The 12,630-nt window shown below is 37.5% G+C and overlaps 1 protein-coding gene across 5 annotated transcripts in view; it reads left to right on the top strand.

Annotated features, from left to right (window-relative positions):
* ica1 (islet cell autoantigen 1) overlaps positions 1 to 12,630 on the top strand; it is a 165,736-nt gene that overhangs the window by 10,266 nt on the left and 142,840 nt on the right. For 3 of the 5 annotated variants that reach the window (XM_069913714.1, XM_069913715.1, XM_069913713.1), the window contains exon 1: positions 6,623 to 6,652. The exons of the other annotated variants lie outside the window; for them this stretch is intronic. In XM_069913714.1, the coding sequence (XP_069769815.1) occupies positions 6,636 to 6,652 (17 nt within the window). In that variant the 5' untranslated portion in view covers positions 6,623 to 6,635. Of the gene's footprint in view, positions 1 to 6,622; positions 6,653 to 12,630 lie in introns of those variants that run through there. 5 annotated transcript variants of the gene reach the window in all.

Genomic DNA, 12,630 nt, shown 5'->3' with positions numbered 1-12,630 from the left:
GTATACTATGATGTCATCTGCAAATAGACTGATTTTATATTCTTTCTCTGTTATTTTTATCCCTCTTATTTTATTTTCTGTTCTTATCAGATCTGCCAAGGGTTCTATAGCTAACGCGAACAGTGAGGGAGATAGTGAACATCCCTGCCTAGTTGACCTGCTTAATTTAAATTGGTTTGATATATATCCATTTACTGTCACCTTTGCCAATGGTCCCTTATATAATGCTTTTATCCAATTAATATATTTCTCTGGTAGGTTGAACCTCTGTAGTATTTTGAATAAATAATTCTATTCTACTCTGTCAAAGGCTTTTTCTGCGTCTCAGGCAACTGCCACTGTTGGCATCTTGTTTCCTTGTACTTTATGGACTAAGTTAATGAACCTACAGATATTGTCCGTTGTTCGTCTTTTCTTAATAATTCCAGTTTGATCTAGTTTTACTATTTTTGGTACACAGTCGGCCAATCTGTTGGCTAATAGTTTAGCTATTATAATCTGTGTTGAGTAGAGATTGGTCTATACGATGCTGGTGTTGGTGGATCTTTCCCCATCTTTGGTATTACTGTAATTATTGCGGTTTTGCATGAATCTGGCATATTTTGTGTTTCTTCAATCTGGTTCATTACTTCCAGGAGAGGAGGAATTAATAAGTCTTTAAATGTTTTATAGAATTCTATTGGGTGTCCATCCTCTCCTGGTGTTTTAGTGTTCGGTAGTGTTTTTAATATATCCTTTATTTCCTCTATTTCAAACAATTTTATTAATTTGTTTTGCTTCTCTTGCAATTTCAGTAGTTTAATTTTAGCTAGAAACTCATCTATTTTGTCTTCTTTCCCTTCGTTCTCAGTTCGATATAATTGCCCGTAGAATTCCTTGAAGTTTTCATTGATCTCCGTTGGGTTATATATAATTTGTTTGTCCTTTTTCCTTGATGCCAATACCGTTCTTTTAGTTTGTTCTGTTTTAAGCTGCCAAGCTAGTAATTTGTGCGTTTTTTCATAATACTTCTGTTTTATCTTCATTATGTTCTTCTCCACCTTGTACATTTGTAGTGTTTCGTATTTTTTTTTGTCCGCCAAATCTCTTTTTGTTGTATCTTCCCTTGTTGCTAATTCTTTTCTGTACTTGCTATTTCCCTTTCCAGCTGTTCTATTTCCCGATTGTAGTCCTTCTTCATCTTAGTTACATAACTTATTATCTTTCCTCTGATAAACGCTTTCATTGCATCCCATAGTATAAATTTATCTTTCACTGATTCCGTATTTATTTCAAAGTACATTTTAATTTGTCGCTCAATTAATTCTCTAAAATCCTGTCTTTTAAGTAGCATGGAGCTTAATCTCCATCTATATGTTCTCGGTGGGATGTCCTCCAGTTCTATTGCTAATAACAGGGGTGAGTGATCTGATAACAATCTAGCTTTATATTCCATTTTTCTAACTCTCCCTTGGTTGTGGGCAGACAACAGGAACAGGTCTATCCTTGAGTATGTTTTATGTCTACCCTAATAATATGAGTATTCCTTCTCCTTTGGGTGTTGTCTCCTCCATATGTCCAAAAGTTGCATTTGCTCCATTGATTTCAACATAAATTTGGTTACTTTGTCCTTTCTGCTAGTCTTTTTTCCAGTTTTATCCATCTTTGAGTCCAAATTAAGGTTAAAGTCCCCTCCTATCAGTATATTCCCCTGCGTATCTGCAATCTTCAAAAAGATATCTTGCATAAATTTTTGATCCTCTTCATTAGGTGGAATGGAGTTTTGATGATTGCTGCAGTTCTCTGATGGCACCTTTCCATATAGATTTTCTTGATGGTGATGAGAGTTTTGCCTGTAATGTATCAGCCTGTATTAGGGGTTTGCGCTCGGGTATTGGTGCACCAATACCAGGCTGTGATGCAGACTTTTGACACATTTTTCCACTACGCATGAGGTTTGCTGAGGTTTCTGATGTCATACAAGATCTTCACAAACTCCTGAGGAAGTAGAGGTGCTGATGTGCTTTCTTCACAATGACATTAGTGTGTTGGGTCTAGGAAAGGCCCTCTGAGGCATGGACTCCAAAGAATTTTTATTAGCTCACCCTCTCCATCTTTTTTCTCCCCCCCCCCAATGATCACGGAATTGTACACTTCTGGTTTTCGCTTCTTAAAGTCTAGAGTCAGCTCATTGGTTTTGGTGACATTGAGTTAAGTTTTTGGTGCACCAATTGAACATTATTGGTATTGAGGCTTGTCTTGGAGTTGCTGATTAGTTTTGAGGGATAATAATGTTGAATGCTGAATTATAGACAACAAAGCTCATCCTGATGTATGAATCTTTGCTGTCAAGATGTTCTCGTATTTTGTGTAGAGCCAGTGAGATGACATTTGCTGTAGACTTGTTGTTCCACTAAGTAAATTGGAATGGATACATGTTGCCACTCTGACAGGAGCTGATGTGCTTCAACATCAGCCTCTCAGAACATTTCATAACTGTGGATGTGAGTGCCATTGGTTGGTAGTCATTTAGGCAGGTTGCCACACTTGGGCACAGGTATGATTGTTTCCTGTTTGAAACAGGTGGGTTTCAGGCCAGCACAGGTTTTCAGTATTTGGCTGGGTACTCCATCTGGACTAGATGCTTTCCTTAAGCCACTTTCAGGTGCTCGGACGCAGATAATGCACCAGCAGACGCGGCTGGGGGAGTGCAGTTAAGACTTTCAGGTGGCCTTGGAGAAGACGCCTTTCTGTCACCTTAATGTGCCGGCTGAAGGAGAGCCGTGTCTGAGTGAACACTGCTCCTGTGAACTGCGGCCGTAGTCATTGCTGCGTTCCCTTCCCCACTCCATGCCCTGTATCTTTTTTGAGATATCTTCAGACCTTTAATTTTGACCTCTTATTTATGTCAGCATTTAATTGTGTGAACTTTGGCAACCCTGCCTTCAGCTGTCAAGTTTCTGAGCTTTGGAAGCAATGTATTTTTTTTTAACCCAGTTTTGGTTATGTAATCTAATGCCCCAAAGTAGTTTTTTAAAAACTGAATAAATGCTTTGCGATGCAGCTCCGTAGTTCTCCATTAGACTATGTGCAATTCCAGTCTCTAAAAAGCCATGTAGAAACTCTAGAGAAACCATCCCCCTGGCCTTCTAACATAAGGACATTCAAGCAAATGAAGAAATTATAAGAATCCTTTAAATGAATTTAATTTATAAAGGTGATAGTTGGACTTTAACAGAATTGAAACTGGTCCTTCTGCTTAACATGTCCATGCAGTTCAAGTTGTGTATTCAGCTTTGTCCCATTTAGCTCATATTTCTCTAAACCAGTGGTTCTCAAACTTTTTCTTTTCACTCACATACCACTTTAAGTAATTCCCGATGCCATCAATACTCTGTAATTAGTAAGAGATTGTTTAAGGTGATATGTGAGTGGGAAGGGAAGGTTGAAAATCATTGCTCTAGACCCAATTGTTAATGAAGTATTTACTTGAGAAAAATTGTTATTGGCCCATTTCCTTTGGAGTTATGAAACTGCGAACATCACGAGTCAATTAGGAACAATTAAAACAGTGGTTTTCAAACCATTTTCTTTCCACTCACATACCACTTTAAGCAATCCCTTACTAATCACAGAGCACCTATGGCATCGAGAATTACTTAAAGTGGTATGTGAGTGGAAAGTTGCAAAACACTGCTCTAGCCTTTCCGATCTGTGTGCAGGTCTAATTGTTCTTTTAAATACAGTATTACAATTGTACCTGTTTTAACCTCTGGCAGCTTGTTTGAACTCTTCCATCCAGTCCCTTTAAAGTCTTTCCCCTATTACCTAATGCAAATAAGAAAGAGCAGAAATCAGTTTCTCTGCACTTTAGGCTTCTGTGCATATGATAGTGGAACAACAAGTGGAATTTTCTCCAGAAAAGGCTTTGAGCCTGGTATTGAGAAGGATCACACCATGGTCGATAATAACTGAACAAGAAGCAGTGGTCAATGTGGGGAGTTTTGGGGACTGTCATTCATGGTATGTTATAGTAGATGGAGAGCTTCCTCCCTTGCAGTAACTAGATTAGCTGGGAGAGGTATGAACCAAGAGACATTAGGGTAAAGTAAATACTTCCCTGAAAGTGGCAACTCCAATAGAGAGGGTGATGAAGATGAATGATATAATTGCAGAGGCATGGGGAAAACACCAAATTCTATGGACACTGTGATTGAAGTAAAACACACCATGCTGGAGAGACTCAGCAGGTCTAACAGCAAAGGCAGAGATACATAACTGACATTTCAGGCTTGAGCCTTTCATCAAGGTGTGAGAAAATGCTGGTGAGTGCTGGGAGGTGGGGGGGGGGGGAACTGCATGTGGTCAGCTTTTTGAATGCAAGACCCATCCACATGACCTGAGAGGACCAATTGTGTGGGTCAGCCTCAACTATGTGCGGATCTAACCTTTGATTAACAGTTGAGGTGACTTCCAACTAGACTCCAGTCCGAGGTCACATGACTCCACAATCCCACCAGATTCCAGAGGCCACATGACTCCACAATCCCATCAGATTCCAGAGGCTACGTTATCCTCAATCCACACTACATTCTACCCCTTGGAAGTCACCACACCATGCCAATCCCTTTACAGACTATTACCCCACAGATGTATCTTCATTATACATAGCCCATACCCACTGATGGTCTGCCAACTTCCTCCCATCGCCTCCCACCCTACAGGTTCATCAGCTTCCCCATAGGGCATTGTGTCCTAGGGACTGGAACCTGGATCATTTTAATTTGTTCCCGACTGGCTGGGAATACCAATGCCCCGCTTCTTACTGACAACAGCAGCAGTACCACTCTATCTGCGAGTAGGTGGTCCAAGGCCATCCTAACTCCTCCCTGTGCTGTAAGAATAAGTTTGATGGATTCAAAGAAAATCAAGGCTGGACATGTGTAATCATCAAACGATGGGCCTTATTATTGCAAGGGAATTCACAAAAGGGTACAAGCTCACACAGAATGACACAGTATATCAAGAAACAGGGGTTTGACTTCTCTGGCATTCATCATCTACAGGCACGGTATACCCAGAAATGAGGGTTTCTTCTGCACCCATGATCCACAGGTACAGTATACTGCAAAACTAATGAGTACATACACATGAATCAGATTTCCAGTGACACTGCTGCTCGGTGTCTGGGATGGGCCCATTGAGTCGGACATCTGGAGCTGCCCGTGGCTCACAGCCTGGAGTTCTGCAATGGTCACAACTTATGAACACATACACAGCAATAATACACAAAAACTATAATACACAAATAACTATACACCAGATGTGAATAAATTACTACTAAACATTCTCAACACCTGATTGGGAACGCGAGTGTTAAACAGACAGTGCAATTAACTCTATCTTGAGCAGGTACACCACATTAACAAATAGTAAATTAATTTCAACTAACAAGTATATCAAATGAACCTAATCTCCAGCATTGCCCATGACTTGGAATCTGGGACAGGGCCATTGGATTCTGCCCTCCGGAGCAGCCTTTGGTCTGCAGCCTGGAATTCAGTGATGGTCTCCATGCAATCAGAGAGAGAGAGGGCAGAGGCTTTGTTAATGCAAGATGAGTCCACGTGACTTGCGAGGGCCAATTGTGCGTCGGCCTCATCTTTTGGCAGATCTAACCCTTGATTCGCAGGCGACCTTCGACTCTCTGCAATCCACATTCCGATTCCTGACAGAGAGACTGCATTATTCTTACAATCAACACTCCCACTAGATTCCAGATGAAGAGGCCACATGACCTTCCACAATCCAAACTACATCATGGTAAGGGTGTCTAAAATGAAGAGGGGATTTTAGGAAGATTGAAGTTGATAATTTTTCCTAAGATATAATAATTGGCATCTGGAATGAACTGTCAATGGAGGTGGTGGAGGGAGGAATAGCAAGAACATTTAAGAGACATCTGGAAAAGCACATGGGTATTGTTTAATTCTCACCTCCCCACCCCCCCAAATAAAAAAGGGGAAATGATGAAAAGCATAGTTGCAATGGGCTACAGTCCCTTTTCTATTTCGTCCGACTTGCGACTAAAGAGAAGACTCCAATTAGGACTCAAAAAAAAGTTTTGACCAGTTTAATCAGGTGGATGAAGATGTACTGTATTTTCCCATGTTTAAAAGTGCAAAATTAGGAACAATACCTCCCAGTAAGGAGCTTTGAAGAAACTGAAGGACTGTCGAATTTGCTTCACAAGTGTTTGAGACAGGTGGATGCATTCAGTAAAGTTCATGCATGATTTAAAAGGATGAAATGATAAGGAGCGCAAGTGCAGCACAAAATCACTAGCATTGCAGAATTAGGCAGAATGTTATCCTTTAATGCTTTAATTCTGTTGTCATTTGTGACATGATGCCTTTGTTCACAGATTGTAGCAGTCTTAAATAAATGAAGAAATTATTTCTGTCAGCAATTTCTTATGATGAAATATAAGAAAATGCAACAGTTCTTTTAATTTTGAATGATCTTTTACATTTAAAGTAGAAATAAAATTGAATTATTTGGAAGTACAGTATTTGCTTATTTCATTGAGCAAAACTGCACAATTCTGAGTAAGTAATTAAAAAAAAATTCACATCTGTTTCAGGTTCTAATGAAACATGGACCATCCAAGCTAGTAAGTTTTGATATTAAAATTTCTGAAAAAAAATTATAGAAATAGTACTGTAGACAGAGCAACAGAAAATACCAGTGCACAGAATCAGAATGAAAAACGTTGGATCAGTTTGCGTTATAATTTCAAATATTATTCGCATCACTCAAGGCAGTGGCAAAGAAAATAAGCTTGATAGATATAAGTGTGGCATCCTAAACGGATGAGGATCCACTATATCAGTTTACTGGTAATTTTATTTTTGAATTCACTTAATTTTCATTCAAAGTAATATAACAAAAATTAGGCAATCCTTTATCAGTGAACAGGCGATGAAAATGAAATTTAAATTCCACCTGCATTCTTTGTCAGTAATGCTATTTCTTCTAGCTCCTTCATTGATGTGTATTTATTTGTGTGGTCTCCTTTCTGTAAGTCAAATAGCACCCACTTTCATTTTGGCACAAAGGGCTTGAAACGAAATTCCAGAAAAATATTTTTTTTTACACTAGATTCTTCTTTTGAACTTGCCCCATTTTATGAATTAAGATTCATTGCTTGTCTCTATTACCATCTCTTCCTTTTGTACTATGTGTCTTGGATGTGATGCAGTGTAGATGTTATGTGAGATGAATAAGTTATTCTGTGATGGGTCCACAGTTGGTGGAGTTTAGAAAAATGAGAGATTGACAAGGTAGATATGTTTTCACCGAGTCCAGAACGATGGGGTGACCGATATCAGGACTGAGGCAAGGAAAAAAATGCAGTTCTCCAAAGGAGAAATGAAGCAATCATTGCAGAAAAACAGGATTTAAAATGTTAAAACTTGATGGTAAAAGCACTGAGGGAAATTGAGATCTTCTAAAATGTGTACTTAAGGTCGAGCACAATTGCCCTGATAATTTAGTACCTGGCTGGATGCTGAGAGTTGATGCTAACCAACTAGCTGGGGTGTTCATGGACACTTTCAGTCTTTCATTGTTGCAGTCAGAGGTTCCCACCTGTTTCAAGAGGGGATCGATCATTGTGGCATCCAAAAAGGTCAGAGTGAGCTGAATCAATGACTATCAGCCAGGAGCACTCGCAACTACCGTGATGAAATGCTTTGAGAGGTTGGTCATGGCCAGAATTAACTTGTACCTAAATAAAGATCTTGGCACACTGCAATTTGCCTATCACCATAATTGCTTCACGGTTCTGAATCAACAGCAGCACGTACATCACACTACTCTTCGTCCATTACCATCATACCTTCAATGCTAGTCAAATAGCTCCAAAACCTGGGCCTCTACACCCTCCTTTGCAATAGTATGAATTGGAAACAATATCTCCTCACTGATTATCATCACAGGCACATCTCAAGGATGTGTGCTTTGCCCACTGCTCTACTCGCTCGTAACCCATAGCTGTGTGCACAATTGAAATGCCATGTACTGTTATGTCCCAAACCAGTAGAAAAAATACATATTTCAATAGGTTAAATTTTAACTATTAACAACAATAAAATGCAGTGTCTTTCCCAAATTAACCCATTTTAGTACAGAACTAAATACATTTTCAAATTGTGTGTGTAAACCTCAGACATTACTGTCTGTGCCCAATACTACAAAATACACAGGAAAAACCTCCAAATTGCTCATTCTTGTCAGGAAGTCAGTCAAAACAAAAAAAAAAACTCCATCCTCAAAGTTACTTCGCAATGTTCAAAGTCCAAAGTTCAGTTCTTTGACTGAATAACAAGAAGGACATCCAAAATTGAACACTGAAGATAACAGGAGGATGTGGTGCTACAGACTTGGAACTCCTCCACAGGCCTTGGCACAACGGGCTTTCTAAACAGCTCTTTCACTAAAAGGTGTTAAGTGACTCCCTCTGTCACACTCAAGTTCAGTCAGGTAGAATCATTCTCAACCAAGAGAGAACAGTGTCTCTGAGTCTCCTTCTAGTCTAGAGAGGTGAACTCTCGTCTTCCTTTCTCCAGTTTCTTCCTGCTGATCTCCTGTCACTCCTTCACATTACTTCCTTTTTTCCCTTTCCTTACCTGCCTAGCCTGACCGTGGCCAGTTAACACAGCCTGTGAAACAGAAAGCTGTAGAACTCGTCCATTTCTTGTCACAGTCCACCGTCCTAACAGAGTCCATAACATCCCCCACCCTCAAAGTAAAATTTTGATCTACAAGAACAAAATTTTAGTACTACATAATCTAAAACAAAACAATGTTTAGATACCAATACACATGGTAGCTAATTTCATTTTACAAAATGTTAGCATCTAGAAAGACAATCAGCAATCAAATTGTCCTTTCCCTTAACGTGTGTGATTATTAAATCATATTCTTATAAATTAAACTGCAATGTAACAAGTATCTATTGTTATTTTTCATTCTATATTAAAAAAATGGATTATGATCAGTTTATACTATGTGACTTTTTAGCTATACAAAGATGAACATCAAAATATTGTAGAGCCAACACAAAAGTTAACCACTCTATGGTGGAGTAATTCTTCTGATGCTCATTAAACCTCTGAAAGGTAGGAGACAGAATGATAAACATCATTCTTCATCGCTGGCATCCATGGCTAAAGAAAAGCATGTTCTTCTCATGTGTCCATGTGTCAATACTGATAATTAAATCATCAATGTAGACACCTGTGTGCTTTAACCTTTGAATCACCAAATTAATCAGTCTTCGAAATGTCCCTGGAGTATTCTTCATTCCAAAGGGCATGACTTTATATTCATAAAGTCCAGAAGATGTTACAAAGGCAGAAATTTCTTTGGCCTACTCTGTTAATGGCACACATCAATACCCTTTTAAGTTCTATTTTAGTAAGAAATTTTGCCTTCCCCAACTTATCTATCCTCCTGTTATCTTCCCCAACTTATATATCTATTCCCTCTAGGAATAGGGTAAACATGTCTTTGTAACAGCATTCACCTTCCTATAGTCTGTGCAAAACTTCACAGTTCCATCTGGGTTGGGCACTAAAACACAAGGTGAACTCCAAATTTGAAGTAGACTTCCTAATGATACTGTTCTGTAACATGTAGTCAATTTCCTGATCTACTAATTTGGATTTTTTACTAATTTGCATTTTTCTACATTCATCCAATAGGGATGCTGTTTAATAGTTCTTGCATCACCTGCATCCAAATCATGATAAGTTACAGAAATTTTCTGAGGTACATCTGGGAAAAAGATTTTTAAATTTGAAAAATAGCTGTTTAATTTCTTCCCTTTCTGAAGTTTTGAGATGCACCAACTTTGCTTCCAGGTTCTGCAAATCTCCAATCTCAGCCTTATCAACTTCTGTGTCCCATGATCTTCTCTGAAATTTGTTTCACTTGTCTCCTCAGTATTAAGGTTGATAACAATCACCTCTGGCGAAAATTTAGTCTTATTGTGAGGCAGTTGCTCAAAATATGGCTTAATCGTATTTGCATGACAGGCCTGAGTTTCTCATTTATGATAAGGTATTTCAATGACATAAGTGACCTCATTAATTTTGGATTTTGTCTTGTATGGCCCTGAAAATCTTGCCCTCAGAGGATTTTAATGTATAGGAAACAGAACCAACACTTTGTCACCAGTTTTAAAATTTCTCATCTTTGCTTTGCAGTCATACCAAACCTTCATTTTCCGTTGTGTGGTTTTTCTCCTTTGTCATTTTACAAGCCTTATCCAACTAATCCTTAAATTTAAAGTCATAGTCCAACAAATTTAAATGTACATCATTATTAACCCACTTTTCCTTTAATACAGTGGTTCTCAACCTTTTTTTGTCCTTGGCCTCACTTTAATTTTTCAAAAAAAACATGCATCCCACTATTAGTGGAAAAAAGTTATATATTCAAAAGAAGTTTTAATTAAATCATTTACTACAAGTGTATTTCAATGTAATTAAGGTGAGAATACACTGGAATGCATATATTCAACCATCTCAAACACTCATTCAATAATTGTCGTCACTTCAGTGAAAACCTTGCCCCTGACACTGGCTGGAGTCTATCTATTTATTTATATATTCATCTATTTATTTATTTATTTATTTATTTGAAACTTCATTTAAAGATTTTATTACATGAATAAAACAAAGAAATTACATTTAAAGAAAAAATAAAAATAAAGTAATTATTGCAACACAACATTAATAACCTTAGTTTATATTTGATTCAAGGGACTAATTTTGTTAGTCTCAACCTTAAAACTCTACGTTTTGTAATTTTTAGTCGGTTTTTCTTAGCTTGTAGCAAATTGCTAACAGCACTGAAGCCACATTCTACTAAATCAGACGATGGAAAATGTATCAATAGTTCCCTTGCTAAAGTAGTCAAGTTTTGGTATTTTTTTTGATCCTGTTAGACAGCCACATTATGGTTCCTTTCACTTAGAACAGTTTTCACAGATTCATCATGTTGCAGTTCTTTTCGGTATTACACTGGAATTTCAGATAAATCCATCAGTAATGGCTGAGTTAACCAAGAGGAAAAATCCATTGCCTTTAAATCACAAAATCTATCATTGAAGTCAGTAACCAACAATTTCAAATGGTCAGTGACATTTGTAGCAGCATTAGTTAGCTCACACTTATTCAACCAACAGAATTGACTGAAATTTCTTGCAGAAATATTCCTTTGGCATAATTCTAGAAATGTCATGAATCCAAATGCCTTTGTTTTTGCACCAATGGGCATCATATTTACTAGGAGTTGCTTGTTTAATGTACTTAGTTACTTGACAGACATTTTTGAGAAACTCACATAAGCTTTGCCATCTGTTGTTAGCAAGACGTTCATTTCAGGTTTGTTCTTCAAAAACTCACTGAGGAGATCAAACAGTTCCATAAACCTTTGAAGCAGCTTCCCTATGACAACCACCTTACTTCAGTGTGAATCAATAATTTCGCATGTTCTGCATTTTGGTCAACACAAAACTGATTAAACAGACATTCACATTTGGTATTGTCTTTGATGGCATTGATACACTTGATCACAGAATGCAGTATCTCATTTAGAACAGGGGAAACTTTCTTGGCAGGTTTTCTCAGTTGATAATATAATGCACAACCGGCATGTTTGTATTTTCATCTTTCATTAATTTTAAACATTTTTTATACCCATCATAGCAGGTGCACCATCTGCAAAACAAGATGGTGTTTCCTTTTGGTATTTCCATTTCCATCCAAATAATTTTTGAGCTTGCTGTAGATATCAACTGCAGTAATGGTTGTTTCTAATAATTCACAAAACATCAGCTCTTCTTGAAACTCACATATGCCAATAACAGAGCCTCACTGTCCCATACAGTAGATTCATCCAGTTGTATTGAGAACTTTTGTGATTTCAACTTCTCAATAAGCTGTTTTTCAACATCTTGACCCATGTCATCTATTCTGTTGCAGACTGTACTATTACTCGATGGCATTGCTTGGACATCTTTGTCATCCTTTTGCAGAATTGTTTTGAGAAATAATGATATTGCCGGTTTAATCAGTTACTTCCCAATCATATGATTCTCACCATGTTTTGCTCTCAGCAGAGAAATTTCATAGCTTCAAGGATACGATTCTGGGCTGTAGATTGAATAATGAAGTAATTTTTAATTTATTTTCAAACTTCTCTTTCAGTGATTTTAAAATATTCCACTTTCAAATTGACATGGTTAGGATGTTTTACCCTCAAATGAGCTTCAAGATGGCTCGTTTTCATTTTGATTCATTTGTCAATCTGTTGGCATAATGGGTAAAAAGGTGCAGGTTCATCGTGTACAGCAGGTATAAACCCAAACTTCTTCACTGAATATTTTTTGAATATTTTATTTATTCAACTTGTATAATGTCAAAAATTAAGAATATTATAGCATAAGTACGTAGTAAAATATCAACAAATACTTACAGAAAGTCCATATATAAAAACTAAAATACTAAAATCTAAAAACTAAAAAATCTACAAACTACAAAAAACCCTATTAACCCTGTGATAGATTATAGATATGATTTT

This window comes from Narcine bancroftii, chromosome 1, assembly GCF_036971445.1.
Source record: "Narcine bancroftii isolate sNarBan1 chromosome 1, sNarBan1.hap1, whole genome shotgun sequence".
NCBI lineage: Eukaryota > Metazoa > Chordata > Chondrichthyes > Torpediniformes > Narcinidae > Narcine > Narcine bancroftii.
Note: the sequence above shows the minus strand (reverse complement) of the source record. Positions and strands in the feature narration are given on the sequence as shown.